This window comes from Mixophyes fleayi, chromosome 3 (genome assembly GCF_038048845.1).
Source record: "Mixophyes fleayi isolate aMixFle1 chromosome 3, aMixFle1.hap1, whole genome shotgun sequence".
In the NCBI taxonomy this organism is placed as follows: Eukaryota; Metazoa; Chordata; class Amphibia; order Anura; family Limnodynastidae; genus Mixophyes; species Mixophyes fleayi.
The window spans coordinates 43,317,004-43,337,584 of NC_134404.1; the positions used below are offsets into that span (position 1 = coordinate 43,317,004).

The window sequence follows — 20,581 nt, forward strand, 5'->3', positions numbered from 1 at the left end:
TATGTTGTTTGCACAATGTAGTGTCTCTCTTGTGGCACTAAGCAAATGAATAAATACACAAAGCAAAGCAGCTCCAATAGTAATAGCACCAGTTATGAGCTGGGTGAAGCAGGATTCTTATAGCACGTGGCAGCACTTCTGACGTTCCTGGAATACCCGTGAAACTGCCAACAGGAGTCTAGGAATACAGCACAGAGGCTGAAACTCACATTACCTGTACTTTCCCTCTAGCACAGGCCAACCGGTGTAAATAGAAGCTGCTTGTATAAAAGGTGATGCCCAGATCTCTGCCTGGTTTACTTCAGATTACTTTATGTATTTCATCCGGCAACTCTTCCTAAGTCATGTGACACAAGAGGGCGGGACAAGAGTGAGGCGGCCACTGCTGTAATATACATAAGCGGTCCTACTAATTATAAATATTACACAATTTTTTATTCCATTTGATGCATTTATTATTTCCACTGCATGCATAAAGCAGTATTAAACATGAGGAAAAAAAGAAAGAAAACTAGATGACGTACGTCCTTGTTTCATATACTGGCTGCTGTCTAGTATGAACCAAGAACAAAGAACAAAACATGAGGAAAAACAAAAAGGGAAAACAATGTGTCCTCTGTTGCATCACTCGGTGTACATCTCGTCATTCCATCACACAGGGAATCGTTAGGGCTCTTCCGCAGGTCTGTTTTCCCACAACTGATGTTTAGAAGGTTCGGAACAGCTGGTTCGGGAGATACCCCAGATGTAAGAAGGACGTCTGAGCCTCCTTCTCGAGAGAAGCCAATTCCTGCACAGTTGGAGCTAAAATATCTACGTGTCCTTTATAGAGTCCACCTGCAACGGCAAAACAGCCTCAATGTGAAACCAAACTGGAACCTGGGAGAAGGGATGCAATGCTGTGTGACGCTATTTGGAGGGCTCCCATGTAAAACAACGTAGAGTTGTAATGTGGAGTCTCTAACAATCTTGTGAGATGGGGCACAGCTGTATTTGATGTATGAATTAAAGGAGAACTCCGTACAAACTAGAATTTATGAACTCCCCTGTCCCAACTAGTAACCACTGTGGTGACCTCACGCCAACGCGGCTTTCTGGAAACACAGCTCCGTCTGCACCTTCCCTTCTGACCGGTATCCGCATGTGTGTAGCAGCGGTACAGTGCGTGAGAAGGAGAGACCACCACAGTTCTGCTAGCTGGAGGGAGTGGGGGGGGGCTCCACAGATATATTTTTGGGGTGGAATTATCTAAGAGTCTAGAAAAATGGACACCCCAGAAATATTCTCAATAGCTGGGTAACTTTATTGTGTAAAATATAGCAGTGGTAAATAATTAATAGGTTTAGGACAGAGTTTTCTAAGTCAAGTCCTCAGGGAGCTCTAAAAGTGCATGTTTTAGGATTAGGACACTGATTTACAGAACAGTTACCATTATCTATGAATCATTAACCTTATCCCAGACACAATTCTACACCACATCAGATTGTATAAAGAAGCATTATATGATGAAAAGTACAGTCAGCCTTACCACCTCCAGCCCTCTTTTGCCCATAGACCACCTTGCCATCAAACTCATCCACGGGCACTTTGAGATCAGGTTCTACTTGTGATATAGTGCAAGTCAGGTGCTCCTCAATCTCAGACAGCAACTACAAAGGAATTACAGTCACATCACTCAGTACAATGACATCCCCCCATCCAGTTATATAGAATAAGAACTCAAGTTATATGAGGACACATCGAGGCAAATCATGATTACCAAGCAATTTGCTCAGTTACATAGTTTTCTAAGGTTCCAGGAGACCAATTCCCTGTCTTTTTAAATGTTTATTGAATTGTAAAAGAGAATTTATCTTTACATTTTTTATCCACCACCAGAAAGCATTGCAAGTGGTCTCCTGACAATGGTCTCCGTGGTGCTGATGACCGAACCAATCTTCTTACTCTGTGACTGTCAGCGGGCACAGCCAATCACAAAGCAAGTGGTCTGCTCCATGGAAAAGGTTGTCAGGATGCCCCTTAGCAGGAACTTAGACATCTCCAGCTGTGTGGGGCTCCCATTTAAAGTGTTCATGACGGAAAATACAATTCGTTTAACAGTGTTTGCAGATATGTAAAGTACCTGCATCTCGTTGTACCATATGGTACAGCCCCCGTCTTCCTTCAGCCTGGTATTATAACAGCCTTTACCCCGGCTGCTACAAACATGATACCAAACCTAGCACAAAAAAAAATGCTTGCGTTAAAATTTTTTATTCCTGTTTATATAGTTGTGGAAGTAAAGACACCTATCATCTTACCCCTGAATTCTCTGTCTGTCTTAGTTTTAGCTACTATTATAACCCCTTCCAGACCAGGTGGTTTAGGCTGTGGTGTCTTCCACGGGAAGTACTTTTTAATTTTTCATTCCATCCAAGCAAATTTTGTGTGTTTTTATAAGGACATATAGGGGTTTCTTTTGGGAAAACTCGTGAAAAAGGGTTATGAAAAAAGAGCCGTCCCAGAAAAATACCTGGAAACGGATCAGTCTAGCCCCCCAAATTCACAGATACCAAATGTATACTTTTAATTTCGATCATAGATTTTCCGAATAGTCTCATGTAACTAAATGTGTATCCGCTTATTTATACATGTACAATATCCTTACAAACATGATATCAAACTAAAATTTGTATAATCACAGCGCCTAGTGTTTCTTACCTTTTCTTTTTCAGATGCCACCAGAGATATGGCCAAACCCATCCTGGAAGACAAACACAATTGATTAGAGGTTCAACCTTAAATAGACACGCTTAGCATATACAGGAACGGAGAGGAAGCACCAACTGTTACTTGTGCAGATGGCACGATTCCCATTTACATGTAAGAGAGAATCTTACAATATAGATTGTAAGCTTGCGAGCAGGGTTTTTCTTACCTCTCTGTCTGTATGTATTACCCAGTATTGTCTTATTAATGTTTGTAAAGCGCTACGGAATTTGCTGGCGCTATATAAATAAATGTTGATGATGATGTTGATGAAATATAAAAGTTACCTTTCCTATTCCTAATAATACAAGTCTTAAATAGGATGATCATCTCGCAGGAGGGGTTAACACAGAGTTTCCAGCAGCTACCAATCAGAATCCACCTTTAGTTTTGCAGCAAAGCATACTAACTAAGGGTGGGGCTAGATCTCCCTAACTCAGGCCTGTCCAACCTGCGGCCCTCCAGGTGTTGTGAAACCACAAGCCCCAGCATGCTTTGCCAGTAGACAACCTGTTGATAGCTGGAAGGGCATGCTGGGACTTGAGGTTTCACAACATCTGGAGGGCCGCAGGTTGGACAGGCCTGCCCTAACTGGAAGGACCAACACGACAAGTCTGTAGGAAGAGCACGCAGTGTGATTACACTATACCTGTCAGCTCTGCCCACTCTACCGATACGATGGACATAGTTCTGCTTCTCATCCGGAAGTGTTACATTGATAACTGCATGGGAAATAGCACAGTGTCACCCACCGACAAGCATCTAATAGGATAGTCAGTCAACAATGTAACAAGGACACCAAGTAATATCAATGTAAGTACAGCCACTCACCATAAGGGACGCCATGGATATCTATACCTCTGGCAGCCACATCCGTACAGACCAGGAAACGAACCTCCGCTTTCTAATAACACAGACATCAGCGTTACAGATATATGAAACAGAAGAACGGTTGTGACCAGAGCGGGATCAGACAGGCTGGTCATAGACATTGTACAGCAACGAGCAAGCGATAATACCACAAGAATATGACATATTAACGCAGCAATAGTGTCACAAATATCGGCAAATTGTCCCACGTTCATCTACAATCACACGTACTATAGGTGCACAATGTGAGGAGAGCTGTCTTAGTTTCCCTCATAATTCCCAAATAGGAAAACCAATAAACACAGTCACATGATAACGCAACATTCCAGGAGACAGCTTGAGAAAGGGATTACATCCTAACAGTGGAGGGGCGTCTGTCTTCTCCCTTCACAGTGGTGTATGCTGCTTGTCCGATATATATTGTATTATACCAACGGTACATGATGGTACATTGAATTTATATGTAAGTTCATGTCACTGAATGCACACTAGTAATTGCGTTACTGAATATTTGGCAATTACAAATCTATTTTGCATTTCTTGAGCATGAGCCGTTATTGCATTTTCACATTGACCCGTGTGCTGATCACACGAACCATCAGAGCGAAAGTGTCCAATCTCGCCTCCCACATATGTGGCCAAACTGGAAATATTGTCCCGACTGCAACAGTAGATGTTTGGTCAAGTAATGTGTTGTAAGTAATAAAAAGGTGAAGGCGAATTGTATTTTATTAGGAAAAAAAAAATTGTGTAATGTTACAGTTCATTTTTCTGACCTTTAAATTCAGTAACCTGCAGCTGAGAACTCCTCCAATAAACAATGTATATTCTAATCACCACGTAAATTCTCACAAAAGCCAAAGAGCAACAGTGACACCTACAGGTCATATAATATAAACACATTCACTGAGAGATGTGAGGAGTCAGTGACGAGACACTTTCTGCACTGGCATCGGGCACAGTCGTACCTTAAATCTTTCCAGGTTCTGCTTCCTTTCATGAGGCTTCCGGTCGCTATGAAGACACACGCATGAGAACTGATGTCCTTTTCTATCAGGTCCTAGAAATAAATCACACACATACATTTAAGTTTTAGTATCTTACCCTATAGTGTGATCCCAGCTTCACTCTACAGAGAGTGGTGATAAAACCCCTAATAGTAGCCCACTAGCTCAGTCACTGGTGGTGTTACTATCCACAGAGAGACCAGGATCCCCCCCCCATCCATCATCCGCTGCACACACTTCCTTCCACCTAGAGCTCTATGAGCTGATGTTAAAGTCACTAAACAAGGTAAGAGGTGCTGGGGAAGGAGAGACAATTAAGCCTGGCCCCAGTGTGACAGTAATACTGCAGGAACAGAAGGCTAGACATACCATCTTGCCGTCACTTTCTATTACCCCGATATTACAGTTATATACATTGTTGGCAGAAAGACACCTAAAAATCTGAAGTATGATGCTACAACAGGAAGCATAAAGGGAAGTACAGATGAAATCACATTAGTTACTATGTTGAGGGCAACACAGTGGCCTAGTGGTTAGCACTTCTACCTCACAGCACTGGGGTCATGAGTTCAATCCCCGACCATGGCCTTATCTGTGAGGAGTCTGTATGTTCTCCCCGTGTTTGCGTGGGTTTCCTCCAGGTGCTCCGGTTTCCTCCCACACTCCAAAAACATACTGGTAGGTTAATTGGCTGCTATCGAAATTGACCCTAGTCTCCCTCTCTGTCCGTCTATCTGTCTGTGTGTGTATGTTAGGGAATTTAGATTGTAAGCTCCAATGGGGCAGGGACTGATGTGAATGAGTTCTCTGTACAGCGCTGCGGAATTAGTGGCGCTATATAAATAGCGGATAATGATGATGATGTTGCATGTGAGAAGGCACCTTAATGTGCCTCATATCTTACAGGAGAACACTTTATTATTACATGGTGAAACCCTGCAAGCAGATCTAATGCAGTGGTTGCAGCTATTACCTCCCCCGTACTGTATAAAGTATTGCTCCAAGTTATCACAGTCCAGCTTAGTCCGGCAGAATACAATGGCTTGATCCATGTTGTGTTCTTTGATTGCTCGGATTATGTACTCTCCCTTCAGGATCTTTATTGCTTCCGACAGTGTTTCTGAAAGGTGATATCCATTATAAAGCACAGCCAGTTACAGCTACCTCTACAAATTACAACGATAACTCCACACAAAGCTTTATTATTACCTGCTGAACTTCCTCCGGGTCTAGTGTTATCTTTATCATGCACACCATCAGTCTAGGTAAAGAAAGACAAATCCTTTCAGAAATAGGAGAGATTAAACCTGAGAGCAAAGTGCTCCTGATACAATGCCACTGGTGAAACACTTATAGAAGGTAAGTAGCGTATGAAATACAAATGTTATCACTATCTAGGCTCATCGGGCATATAATTAAAGCGAGGTGCGAGTCATTATATATTTATAAAAAACTGTTGTCATATTTAAAATGAATGTCACCTACACAGTGAAGAGATCCATTTAGTGGGAATTAAAATGGGAGAGTGAAATGCAGGTGATTCTAAATTCAGACGACTGTGATGGCAGCATGAAAGTCTACCTAAAGACTTTCTTGAAGTCTTTGCTATACGGAACTCAGTACAGTCTGCAACCCATAGGCATGCTGCCTTCGTCGCTACACCTGTCCCGCACTGGTGCCTCTCCCGCCCCCACACCTCTCCCACCCCCAGGCCTCGTGCCTTTCCCCTGTCCACACCAAGACCACCACTACATCACATTCCAAAATACTAGTTCAACCCTCTGGTTAAATTTAGGATTCACCAAAGTCTGGCTTATGCATTTGTGTCTTTGCTCAGGCTCACTATTTCCACAGAGCTGTATTTCTACTATGCTGCAATGGTGACTGTCATTCTGTAAACAGGCATATTATGCTTTCTTTCAATACAAGAGAAAATTAAAGTAAAAAGAAATAAGAAAAAAAAATACCAGTCATTATTCTATTAGGAAATCTGGGCCTTTATGACCACCCAGATCTGGGTGGTCTTCTCATATGTACAATGAATGTGTCCTTACCCTCATATGGTTTTTGCCAATTCGCTCCCATTGCTTATCTTTCTTTGGGTTGACAGGGACAACGACATGGTGCACACTTTCGGGAACAGAGTCTTCTCCTTTCAGATCCACCCATGTAGGAAAGTGCATGATCTTCTCAGATAGCTTCTTCACATCAAAAGAATGTAGAGTGGCGGAACACACGATCACCTGACAGAACAAGACGCATTATGAACGGAAGAGACTGTTCTATACATCACATGAATGTCCAGTGGTGGAGCATACAACCACACAATACATATATGAAACTAGAGACCTGGGAGTATCAGGCGGAGAGTTTTCCGGCGGGTTTGAAAAGTGGAGATGTTGCCTATAACAACCAATAAGATTCTAGCTGTTATTTTGTAGAATGTACTAAGTAAATGATAACTAGAATCTGATTGGTTTTTCAAACACGCCGAAAAAACGCTCAGCTTGATACATTTACCTCCTGGTCTATAAGTAACACAAATATAAAATAGAAGATGATCACCTCACAAGAAAAAGAAAAAAAAAAAAAAAAAGAAAGAAGAGGACAACAATTTTCTCCTGTTCACCAATTCTGTAGGGGAACACAGACGATAGGTTATGTGCTGTCCACAAAAAGCAAGGTGCTAGGAAAAATACAAACCTAACCCCTCACCCCCCTACAACCCTCTTGTTCTTCTTTACTTTCCCAATAGCGTACCAAAAAGACAAAATCCCAAAGAGGCCTTACATTCCTGGTGGGTTGGGCTGTGCCCTACTAAGGCCCTGGTGGAGGAAAGGAGTTAATAGTACCAAAAAGCCCCTTCTCCATTAGGTGTACACAAATTGTGGAATATGCGGAAGCTCAGCCATATGGGAGGGGGGGGAATACCTGAGAACAGTTGTCTGAAGGACAATCATGCCGAAGGAAACCTTCAAAAGGAACACTGATAGACTTCGGAAAAAGAATGTGGCCCACCGAGGCCCCATGATGCACCCCCCAGGACCAAGCCGAGAGTGAGAGGGAACAGACACACCCACTGCTGAATAGGTTCACGGATCTGTCATACATTTTCAGGGGGAGAATGACAGAGGAGGCGCTGCATGTTTCCTTTGTCCATCACAGAAAAAACAGGGAGAATGTCTGAACAACAAAAGTCCTGCTTCATAGACAAGTCTGTAGACTTGCACCACATCCAGGGAGTGAAGCTCCTCCCTTGTAGGGTTTCTTGGATGAGGACACAAGGACAGCACCAACTACTCTTGGTGTAAAAACAACTCTGTCGTAGTGGACAACTAGGTACTGAGACCGGTAAAGAGAGGCCATCAGTTTGTAAACATGCCTAGCCAAAATGACGGCTAGAAGAAATGCTAACTTTCAAGTGATGAAACCACACAATTGAATGAAGGCTTGAAGGGAGAGCCCTGCAGGGCCTTCAGAACAAGGTTAAGTTTCCAAGGGAGATTGAAAGGATGGGAGAACATTGCTAGCTCCAAGCAGGTGCATCTTGACGTTACCGAAGAGAAAGTGGCGAGGCGCTTACAGACCTGAGCACTTGGGGAGAGTCCATTCCCCCCACCCCAGTGCCTTCCTCATACGGAGAACATAACACATCATATGTGTCCCTCCACCGAAGATGGAATAAGTGTGTTATCAAAAGTATGTATGCAGTGATATTTTAAGAACATAAAACAGAGGTTTCTTCATGCATTTGTTACCTGCAGTCTTTTGCCATCTGAGGTGATCTGGGGGATTTGCTGATGAATTCTATTAATGAAGTCGGAATATCCCTGGGACAGCAGACCATCCTGCAAACACAACATGGAAAGCAATGACTGAGGAGACAAATCTGCCACTGCCTCACCCCCAGGTATATACAAGACACTGCGCAATATCTGCTCAACCCCATAGTACCCTACAGGATATTGGCTTTCATGTGTCTAGTGGGTATCTGGCTGTTCAAAGCCAACTCCCGATTGGCATCTGTGTAGTTGTACTAAAGCAAGTGAGCTATACTATGCATTGTCCTTCTTAGACTGTAATATAACAAGAGTGTGTTTAGTTTAGAAAGTTCTATGAAACAGAATGATCATCTTCGGGGTCTAAAATGACATAATCCTATTATTAAAACAAGACAGAAGTATAAGTAGTTTCAAGGGTATAAGAGCCAGAAATAACATCACACAACTAGCAGAATAAAAAAAGTTTAAAATAAATCACAATATTATTAAAAGTATAGTAGAGACTACTGGAAATTGCGGTACTCTCACAAAAGAACAGAAAACAAAAAATATTAAAACACAATCTACAGATGATAGAACGTTGCTAACCAGAGGATTATATCATCCCAACTCACAGCTTCATCCAGCACCAGGAAGCGCACTTGAGACAGATTCAGTTTCCCTGTTGAAATAAGGTCATCGACTCTGCCCGGTGTCCCGACCACGATATCTACCTGTAGGGAACAGAGGGAAAGGTTGTACTCAGTATGACAGGTTGTGACTGGATAAAAGGCAATATACACAGTGAAAGAAAAGACATTTAAATAGGATAATAAAAATATAGTGTTTTTTACGAGAACGAGATATCCTATCAGAATAGTAGTAGATCAATAAAGCTGTACAACACATTATAAAACCATGATGGAGGTAGCAGTGAGAGACCCCCTGGCAGAGCTGGGTATAAACATTTGCCTGAACTGTTTGAATTCTTCTACAGCTTTTGAATTTGTAACTTTTATAATGTACCTCACCTCCTAATCAGCTCACTAATAATCTGATTGGGTGATAGTGGCTAAATTAGATTATAGGGAGGAGGCGATTCTAGTCTCAAAAGAGTGGGGGGACCTAAAACAGACATCTGTGTCCCCCTATAATGCTACAAGAGAAAGCCCAGTGTATATCTAAGACAACTGCTTGCACAGAATACCAAGACTGTATGTTAACAACAAAACGGAATAGTTGTTCTGTCCTCATATCATTTCTTTACCGACAGCTGCGCTACCCGTGGACTTTATGTAGAACTATCAAGCAGAGTCCCCGTAATTTGTGTTAGGGTGCTCCCTTTTATGTTACTCTCTCCTGAGCAGAGGGAACATAGAAAACATTATTATCTAAAATGTGACGGTGATGTGTTGCTCTCTCTATATGAGTCAATGGAGTCTCGGTGTGACAATGTGCACCTGCCAAGTGAAACACAACTATGTAAGGAGATATAAAAACGTACCCCGCTCTCCAGTACAGCCAGCTGATCCTTTGCTGCTACGCCCCCAATGATTAGTAGCTCCCTGCAGAACAAGAATAAAATTAGGACGTTAAAAAGCAACAAGGACACTAGAATCATTTTAAAACACAAGCAAAACAAAAAAAAAAACACAATGGCGCTGCTCACCTCAGCTTTGGATTGTCTACGTATTTCTTGAACTGCTTTACGTTGTTCAGCGTCTGTTCCGCGAGCTCTCGGGATGGTTCTATAATAAGAGCTTTGGGGGCATTTGGCAGATTCTTTGTTTGCGTCACTTGGGCACTTCCTGAATGACAAACAAACACACAATATGCTTTAAGACACAAACATAACATGTCAGTATCAACACAGGTGCCTGACAGAATAAATGCAAGTTCAGTCCAAGTCCATTTAGCTTAAAGTGAAATACACCTCATTATAACGTCACTTATCTCCATTTATTGTGCCAACTACAGTGAATACTGAAGTAGAAGAAAAATCATGAAATCATTCGTCATGGGCATCCAACAGCCAGAATAAGCAGCCTGGCCACAAGTCTGTCCATGTGTGGTCGGTATTAGAATAAACATTCATACAACTACATGTAGTATATAAAACATGGAATGTAGGCAAAGAGTGAACTATTGGGATGTTCTAAAACAATTATAGCATAAAAATCAGAAGATGGAACTGCACATACCAGTGTTTTGTGATTTCACCACATGGCCGTCCGATGCTTTGCACAGAGGTACAAACCCTTCCTTAGGTGGGAACTTTAAATCTTCCTCTCCAAAGTTAAACTTTAGCTCAGCATTCTGGAAAAGCATGGGGAAAACTGTCAGGTTCCACCTAAACCATCAAACGTTTATTTATAAGGTGCCACATAGGCCTGCAGTACCGTACAATGGAGAGGATGGAGCATACATAATAAAGATTACGTAACAAGCAACAGGGAAAAGAGAGAATACAGCAAAAGGCAGCATAGAAGTACAATACATAAGACAAAATAGTAGGTGCCATAGAGAACAAGTAGGAAGAAAAGCAAATTGAAGACAAGGACATTCAGGTGGACAAGACGGGAGCAGGATAGACAAGAGCAAAGGCGGCCTGGCTGGTGAGAGCTTAGGCAACCATTAGGGTATTTTAAATATGCCAATAAACGTAAAGCCATATTGTGGGATGATCCAATATCTAGCTTATCAATTCACTAGAAAATACGGACACGAGTGAGGAAGGAGGCATGAGGCACACATATTCACTGCCTCCACTAAGTGCAAGCATCAGATGCACTTTAAGCCACATATCCTCAGAGAAACAATAGTCGATTGTACCTTCAGAACGCACGACGCAAAGAACGGCTGGTTTTTCAAGTGTGAAGGGATATCAAACGCATGTCCGAGGTCCTTGCCTAAAACCATACATCAGACACATAAGCAGCGAAATAAAGTCTCTCTGAAAAGAGGTCAGTATGAGAAGAGACGTCATCACTCACCATTTTTAGAGAACGAAACCCGACCATTGTCTATGTCCAGATAACATCCAATGGTGTCATGCATTGTAAACTCCTATTAGAAATAAAAGTAAATCTTAGACAAACATGCATTAAGACACAGGCATGTATCAGTATGTCAAGTCCACGTCTAAGCCCTACAATCATTAACTGTTTTTCCAGAAATAGGTCTGGTATTCTCCAGCTTGCTCCAGGTTACTGTATTTAAAGTTTCGTTATTTCGACACTCTATACACATCATCATCATTTATTTACATAGCGCCACTGATTCCGCAGCGCTGTACAGAGAACTCACATACATCAGTCCCTGGCCCCATTGGAGCTTACAGTCTAAATTCCCTAACACACACACATACAGACAGACACAGACAAACTAGGGTAAATTTTGATAGCAGCCAACTAAACTACCAATATGTTTTTGGAGTGTGGGAGGAAACCTGGAGCACCCGGAGGAAACCCACACAAACACGGGGAGAACATACAAACTCCACACAGATAAGGCCATGGTCGGGAATTGAACTCATGACCCCAGCGCTGTGATGCAGGAGTGCTAACCACTGAGCCACCATGCTACACATAAATGATTACTAATATATATATATATATATATATATATATATATATATATATATACACACATACATACATATATACACATACATACATATATACACATACATACATATATACACATACATACATATATATATATATATATATATATATATATATATATATATATATATATATATATTTATAAAGCATTCAACATCTATTCCTATCAATAAAGTAATAGGCCAGAAAAAAATATCCAGAAATAACTTGCAAATGAAAAAAACATGATAAAGTTGTTGCAATTAGTAAATGTACGGTATATATATATATATATATATATATATATATATATATTAGTCACCTAACATCTAGCTACAGAGAATTACATTACCTCCCCATAATTATCAAACTGCTTGTTATGAGACTTCTTTCCAGTTCCTCCAAACCCAAAGCCAAACTTGTCCGTTCCTAGGAGAGAACAGTGTTAGACATTTATGCGATGCTGGACAAATATAGAACAAACAAGAAAGTGCATCAGTTGTGTGTGATGAACCTATGCGGAAAAGCGCAGAAGAAAAAAAGAAAAGGGACGCAATTGCAGAATTAATTTTGTTCGCTTAGTACTTAAGAGTGTTAACTGTAGATTGAGATGGAAATGAACATAAGATACTTTATAAAAGTAAAGTACACATTCTATTCTAGTTTGTTTAAAAAGGTTTTAAAATACTGCTTGTCAGCAAAGTAGAACTCATATGACCACCATACGGGGATGTGTTTGTTCCGTCTCTGTTATACAAATCATTGTGTGTAATGGTAAAGCTGGGTACACACTACAGAATTATCCACCAACTTTTTATGCCGATCGATTTTACATCCGATCGCTCGGTCCATGGACTGCATACACACTAGCCTTGTTTAGGACGATAAAGGGAAGAGCGGACGTCCCTTTAGCGACTTTTTACAGCCATGTTGTTGTGAGCAATGAGTGTAATTTCGTACTCACTGTTGTGGATCGGTCGGAAGTTTATACACACTACACAACGAAACGAGATTGGAACGAAAATATTAAACGGTACGACCAACCAAATGAGGCGACAATCGTCCATTTGGGCAGACTTTCGACCATCGTGTCACTGCACACACTGATCCGACTTTTGACCAAGCAGTCGTATGTTGGCTGATTGAGCCGATTATTGGACGAAAACCGTGTAGTGTGTGTCCAGCTTTAGGCTGAGAGCGTGTCCTCATTGTTCTGTTTTCTACACTTCAAAGCGAGCTCTCCTAAATGAATTCATTACACCATAGCATAAAGGAAATTATGATCAACTCACACGAGATTAAAATGTACGTACTGATGAGCTTCCAATCTAAATGACAGACTAGGAGATTCAATACCCACTATTAGTCTCCAGCGGAGCACTATAAGGAACAGGTTTGATTGATAGAGTACTGAACACTCACCAAGATCTAAGGAAGCCTGTAGGGAAGACCAGCCAACTCTGCACAATCCCTGGTCATGGCACGACACTTCATAGTAGTATTTTCCTGGTAATGCACAGAGGTGATCAGAAAATAAACAAACTAAATATTGTTATCATTATTATACACACATAAAAGTGTTTTTAAGAGTTTATGCCTCCTTCTCCCTCGGGACCACAGCTGTCCCTCGCCCAAACGCCTACTCCACCCGCTGTGCTCACCTTTATTGACCTCGCGAGTGGACCTGCACCCGTGCCACTCCTTCATCTCTCTGCTTTGGCAAAGGAGTCCGTCTGATCCTATGGCTGAGAATGAGAGAGGAGAGATATGTAATTACCCGTGTATAATCAAGGACTGTAGTGTGACATATTAAGTGTTACTCTCCATTAAATGAGGCAAAGAAAAAAAGGACCCAGAATAGACTAGAAACACGTAATTTCCTGAGGATACGGAGATAATTTGTCAGTAGAATGGAAGAAAAACCAAAAACACTGTTTACAATGTGCACTTATTCACTGTGTATTTATTCCACTGTTACAAAGTGAACTTAATATTCTAAAATGAACAGGGACATATAGGGTATGATGGAGATATAGTATAGATAGAACTCTTTATGTATGTACAGGTTATACAACATGCCTGTCTGCCTATAATATGGATGAAATAGGTCATACTATATACATGATATAGTCACTTACCAAAGGCTGAGCCCCTGTCATATGGATTCATCTGCCATTTATTGAGAACTATAAAGAAAGAGAAAATCACAAATATATAAAAATATATATTTATTTGGTAGGGAGAAGCCCAGCCAAGGAAGGAACGCGAGCCTGGAAACCCTGCTAGTCTCCTGCAGTGCCCACATCCTATCAATCAGAGGTTCACTGTCGGTGCTCAGGCATTCACACACTATTATTATTATCATCATTTATTTGTTAGGCGCCACAAGGTATCCGCAGCGCCGCACACAGTACTAACAGTAGACAATACAGGGTCAAACCATACAGAACAATGAACAAAAATTACCAATACTTCAGAAACTCCGGCTCGTCATATGCAGTAAAGACGGAGCGGAAGAACAGGTATGGAGACAGGAGGGGAGGGGGCCCTGCTCATACGAGCTTACATCCTAAGGGAGGGTAAACAGACTATGTAATCCTATTGTAGTCAACCACACTTAAAAATTAAAAGACAGACCAACCACAGGGCACAAGGATAGTACACCACGGCCAACTGCATTATCAATCCATATATAGGGACAAGGACTAAGTGGTCTGGTCATTAAGGTTGTAGTTGTATAGTGAGAAATAAATTCTAAGGATCAATATTAATTTACTGTATAGTCTGTCCCATCCATACAACTGCATTAATCACAAAGAACGGCTAACCTTAACCAGCAGAACAGAGGGGCTACTCTTACAAGATCGCTGCCATTCCTGTCTCTACTTGCCAAATACTGTGTTCTCTAGGGGTGGTGTCGGGAGAATTCATAAACTTTTTATGACTGTGCTAGTGGGACACCAGCGCTGTTTGGATGGATTGCTGCAACTCCCGAAAATCTCTATCTCACTGGCACAGTCCAGCTCACAGTACAAGGGGAGAGAGACAAAATCTGGGGATATGGTTACAGATGTATTAGTGTTTAAGATACCAGCAAGGTAAGCAGGAGAGATACCTGTGCTGCCGGTCTTCACAGAGGCTTTCCCCTTCTTCCCTTCCTGTTGGTCCTTCAAGGTTTCATACACAATTTGGATGACAGGGATGCTAAAAGCCTAAAATCAGAAATGTACTTCCGATAAATAACACGCACACAATCAGCTGCTTCCAACGTTAAGCTGTATTTCACCATATAAAGTATACTTAAAAAAAGAAAACGACACTGCTTTGAAAAAGTCTGCTGTGGTCGGACGAAACGCGACAGAGATCTATACTATATATCTATCAGAGATCCAACAGACCTCTCTCTGCCGCTTTCACCGTATTACTTGCAAGGAACCTTTCTATCTAGGAACCTTTGAGACGTCCTTCTGTATTTGGACCACTACTATTCCGGGTGTGCACCCGCATCACATGACCACTGTCTACTCGGAGCATCGTTTGAGATCAATCCAGCAGGGATTCTGTGAGTTTTAACATTGTCAAAGAATATTGCCTCAAGTGGTTCCTTATATTTGATCAAAAGATCTTAAAGGGTTTCTGGACAATCTATATGTGGGAATCAGTTCCCTAAGTCTTATATTACGGTGTAGTGAGGTTTATGGTCTGGATTCTCATATAGCCTATTGACATAACCTTATTGGACATTTCTATATACTTTTTGCAATATACAGATAATGCAGTATTATCCTTGATATATCTATATTGGACCTTATTTTGACATCATGGTCTATATTTATATGCATATGCCAATATAGGAATACTTGTTCAGTATTGTTGTATACTCCATGATATACTATTTGCCATTTGGTTTATGTGTCAGTTTTGATACATCAGAATATTATACAGTATTGTTGCTATTTTTATAATAAATATCTATATTGTACACATGTCGGTTTGATCTTCTCAGTTTAACACTTATATTTATTATATATAATAATATTATTGTTTCTGGTGGTGATTTTTGCGCTGATGTTTTTTTTTTAGAAAGTATACTTACCCCTGTCTTTCCACTTCCAGTCTCTGCAGCCTAAACACAGAATAATGAAAACAAGTTACATCACTGTAAAAGACCTAGCATGAAGTCAGATATTAATACTTAATAAAAAGGTTTAAATATATTGTAAGGATAACGCTAGATCTTTACACAAAAGGTTATTTTAATCAGAGGTGTCAATGTTGCTTTTGATTAATAAAACATCTCTCTTTACAGCAGTACCAAACGTGGCCCCTCAGGCTATATATCTAACTAGTTCTGAATGTTCAAAATGATCAAACATAAGTGGAGACAGGAGACAGATACAGGGGGAAGGGTGTCCCCTTCAGAGCGGTCAACAAAGGTGTATTTTCTTATCACTGATGAGGATAACACCCTTAGCTGGGATGGCAGTTACCATCTGTGGGATTCAACTCACTCTGGTAGACCAGAGTAAATCCAAAATAAGGCTTTATTACGACAACACAACACCACAAAACGTTCACAAGATACAGGATAAATGGCAGTATACACCCTCCAGCAGCCTCTTGCAGTCAGCAATCCAATGTAATAATCTCAGTCTCTTTCTGGGTCTAATCCTCTTGCAATATCACCACTACCATTTAGCTGGACAGTTACCATATCGCCCAGCCTGTGTTAATGGCTCACACAGACCCTGGTAGGGTTTCCTCCAGCGGCACCACGAAGCCTGGCCCAGAGTCCTTTTTGCTGGTGTTTTGTACACCAGGATACGCCAAGCTAGACTCCATCCCTTGGCATTCTGTTCTCACTATATCCTTAGCTGTCTACACAGGGTAGAGGGTCAAAAGTCTCAATCCTCCCCTTTACAGCAGAGGTTTATCAGTGAACACTTTAACTGTTAGACATACACTCTGTTACCTCGATTATACAGTGGAATGGCTTGACTCAATTAGCAATTTGGCTGGATACAATATTACATCAGGGAACGACACTTCACGCTTGCGTGAAACAACAATACATTTGACACATTGTATCTGCAACATTACACAATCTGAGTTTGTGATCAATTTTGATACAATAACATTTGTATTGAAACATATTAATACATTTCCCAATGCTATTTCAGCCAGTATATTACTGTGGAGGCACACAGCATTTCATCTAGAAGATCTAACCTAATTACCTCTCTGATTACTTGTTGACCTAGCTAATTAACATGGGCTGCCAGCTAGCTATGTCAAGTTACTCAGAAATTGTTCTGATTACAAACCAGGGGGTAAATGTATCAAGCTGAGAGTTTTGCGGCAGGTTTGAAAAACCAATAAGATTCTAGCTATAATTTATTTAGTACATTCTACAAAATGATAGCTAGAATATGATTGGTTGCTATAGGCAACATCTCCACTTTTCAAACCCGCCGGAAAACACTCTGCTTGATACATTTACACCCAGGTCTGCGCCACACCTCATAATATTGGGCATTTGAGACAAATGGTAATTACATTAGCTAAAACAAGCAAAATGACTTCTGCTGTCCTGTTATTTTCACACAATATGGCAATATTCTTTCTATTTCTAATACATACAATACTGCAGGTAATAGCAAGGGCAAAACGTACCCAATATCATGAAATAATAATACACATAATACACTGATGCTCTTGTGTATATACTTAGACTGGGCCAAGGATTAAAAAGTACATTAAACTGTGAGAAACGGGTGATGAATAAAAAGTCCTTAGTCCAAAAGCACCCTGTTTCTTGATAATCACCATGGGGATTTTGATGAACCCTGCATTCAGGATGTTTTATGAATTGCAAAAGAGTAAACTGCAGTACACATGGTATCATAAGCCTAATGCTGCGCAATTGCAGCTGGTTTACAGAAAAGCGTGTGGCTTTGCAAGCCAAGATTTCAGAGGTGGTACCCTGGATGTCATAACTCAGTTGCAGGACTCAAATTGCTGCAGATTCACCTGCACTAATACTTAAAATATGCTACTTATTGAAGGTGTGAGCATTGGACACACTAAGAAATCACAAATCAAAGAACAATATTAGAGAAGTAGCAGTACATGACAGCTCACTTACCATGAGAACATCCCCGCCACCCAGGATCATTGGTATAGATTCAGCCTGGATGTCAGTGGGAAGGCTGAACAATAAAATAAAAGTATACAGTTTAACAACCACTGGACCAATAAGTGTAAACAGTTGTTTTAAGAAGTTCAAAACACACTGTGAACAAAATTACTAAAGAACAGTTAGGGATCATCTGTAATTAGGGCAATCTCATATTATTTTATGATGATTCAGCTACAGCTTGATTATATTACAGGTATATATGGTAGATGCAATTATATTTATCACTTACAGCCAATCCATCTCCTCCACGGCCTGGGCAATCTCCGGCATCACACCCATTTCTGCAATAGAAAAGATGAGAACTTTAGTAAACAAAAAAAATATTTGTTGTGTAAAATCACACACTAATGTACTTAAGATAGACCTTGCAAAACAACACGTTTGTTCAAAAGTGCTGGTTTGTAAGCCATGCCGAAATTCTTAGAGGTCGTGTTCTGTACATTGGCAGATACCTAACAATGGCCAGCAAATGACTGCTCAAACTATTGTATACAGTCAAAAACGATCAGTGCAATATAAATAGCCTGCGCCCAGCACTTTATACACAGACTACACCAGGCTGCGCCCAAAACATAACCAATCTCTGAACCACCGACGATTACATGCCACCACGGCTACCATAAAAATAGACAAGAATACCACAAGCCTGTGCCTCTTCTCGCACAAGAATAGCAGCAGACTATGAACTCACTGTGTATGTCCTCACACTAGGGCACATACCGAGAACCAATAAAACAAGCTCCTGACATTTGGTGCTTACAAACAGAATATTCACCACTGTGAACCGTATTTTCATCAGAGTTGCTCTTGCTCCTACACAAAGCCACGGGGTTATGATGTTACTAGAGTTTCTGGTGCAAGTTGCTCTGTTTGAACTGGTAGTAATAACAGGTCATATTGCTGATAGTTAAGTCTGCAGGCTCAACTGGGATTTGTCCATTGCTGCCATAACTGCACTTTAAATAAAGTATCTACACATTATCTATTTGTTCTTCATTAAATAGACTTTCTATTAAGCTGACGCTGACCACATACATTACAATGCAATCCTATAATTTTGTTATCACGTTTTTTTTTAAAAGAAAAACTATCAAAAAGTGTATGTGTGTGCGGATAGTAATACAGCCAACATAACAAAGTATAGATTGCAACAATGATTATCCAGACTGCGTGGAAAATTTTCATCCAAAAGGATGGTGAAATGCAACGTCAGAGTATTATCATTTATTATAATTTTACTAACATTAAAAATATTATTTTTGCTTTAAAGTTGGTACACAGAGGTATAAGTTGGTTCTCAGGCCAAAATATTCTAAGATCACTGAACAGAGACACCACATTCTTTCAGTGATTGACAGGCAGCTGTTGGTAATGACAGTCATTCTTATAACCCAATGTTCCAGGCAAGGCCAGGCCATTAATTGCACATAATTCTCGATCAAGCAACCACTAGACCTACAGTATGTATAACATTGTGTATTATCTGCTCTAACACCAGTACAGTGGTTTTTAAGCTTATGTAATGACAACCCCTAAAACAAAAGTCCATGTGATTATAAAACAATGTGCATTCAGTACTGTATAGCAGGAATATGCAACATGTGGCTCTCCTGGGACTTGTAGTTCCACAGCAGCTGGATAAGTTGATGCAAACTGACAACATGCACAGAACATTCACATTACGATTCATGTCTGAGCAGGAGGACTACTCCATGTATTACAGTATACATTACAGACATGACATTCTCTCACAGGTATCACTTATATATAGGTTGCTCACCTGAGAAGGCCGCCATCTCTGCCGGTTGCCAGCGCAGACAGCACACAGACGGAAATGGTTATTGTACCGGAAACGTCATGTCATTCTGATAATAAGACGCCGGCCTTTACTGGCTGTGGGGAGCAGACATTTTTCTTGAGCCAAGAACCTTAGAGTGAGATAGCCGTGGTCTTCAAAAAAATGGCGCCGCGGTAATATTCAGACAGTGCGTAGCAGACATTTTGCTGCGTCCCTTGTATATACCGGGCTCTCCCTGTTTTCTTTTAAGATTGTAGATGCCTGGAAAGACTCATGTGCTGATTTGGGAAGACATCCAGCAAGTTATATATCTACTTTCTTAGTTCAGCCAGTTGTTGCCTTAAATCCTTGTGTACTAATGCAATAAATGAAAATTGATTCATATGAAATCATAGAAGAAAACAAAAATGTCTTATAATACAAGAGGTTAGGGTTCTGATTTAATCTCTTCAATGCAATTGTTATTTTATATATATATTTTTATACTCATTACAATTACAACAACTAATAGAGTGTCATGGTAAATGCAATATATATATATATATATATATATATATATATATATATATATATATATATATATATATATATAG

The 20,581-nt window shown here is 40.5% G+C and overlaps 1 protein-coding gene across 1 annotated transcript; it reads right to left on the reverse strand.

The window, feature by feature from the left end:
• Positions 1–420: 420 nt before the first annotated feature.
• On the reverse strand, positions 421–20,091 carry DDX1 (DEAD-box helicase 1). The gene is made up of 26 exons (XM_075201411.1): positions 19,971–20,091; positions 18,420–18,471; positions 18,137–18,200; positions 16,088–16,117; positions 15,107–15,203; positions 14,130–14,177; positions 13,653–13,736; positions 13,414–13,497; positions 12,344–12,420; positions 11,380–11,452; positions 11,219–11,295; positions 10,588–10,702; positions 10,056–10,194; positions 9,891–9,951; positions 9,022–9,120; positions 8,384–8,473; positions 6,680–6,868; positions 5,835–5,886; positions 5,599–5,745; positions 4,587–4,678; positions 3,580–3,652; positions 3,398–3,470; positions 2,701–2,743; positions 2,123–2,218; positions 1,529–1,649; positions 421–837 (listed from the first exon to the last, which is right to left on the reverse strand). The coding sequence occupies exons 1-26, from the start codon at positions 19,984–19,986 to the stop codon at positions 707–709; spliced, it is 2,223 nt and encodes a 740-aa protein (XP_075057512.1). The 5' UTR covers positions 19,987–20,091; the 3' UTR covers positions 421–706.
• Positions 20,092–20,581: the final 490 nt, after the last annotated feature.

Coding starts and splice junctions, on each gene's coding strand:
- DDX1 (XM_075201411.1), bottom strand. Junction 13,498..13,652: donor CACTCGCGAGGTCAATAAAG/GTGAGCACAGCG, acceptor GTGCATTACCAG/GAAAATACTACTATGAAGTG. Junction 10,195..10,587: donor GGTGAAATCACAAAACACTG/GTATGTGCAGTT, acceptor TTTGTCATTCAG/GAAGTGCCCAAGTGACGCAA.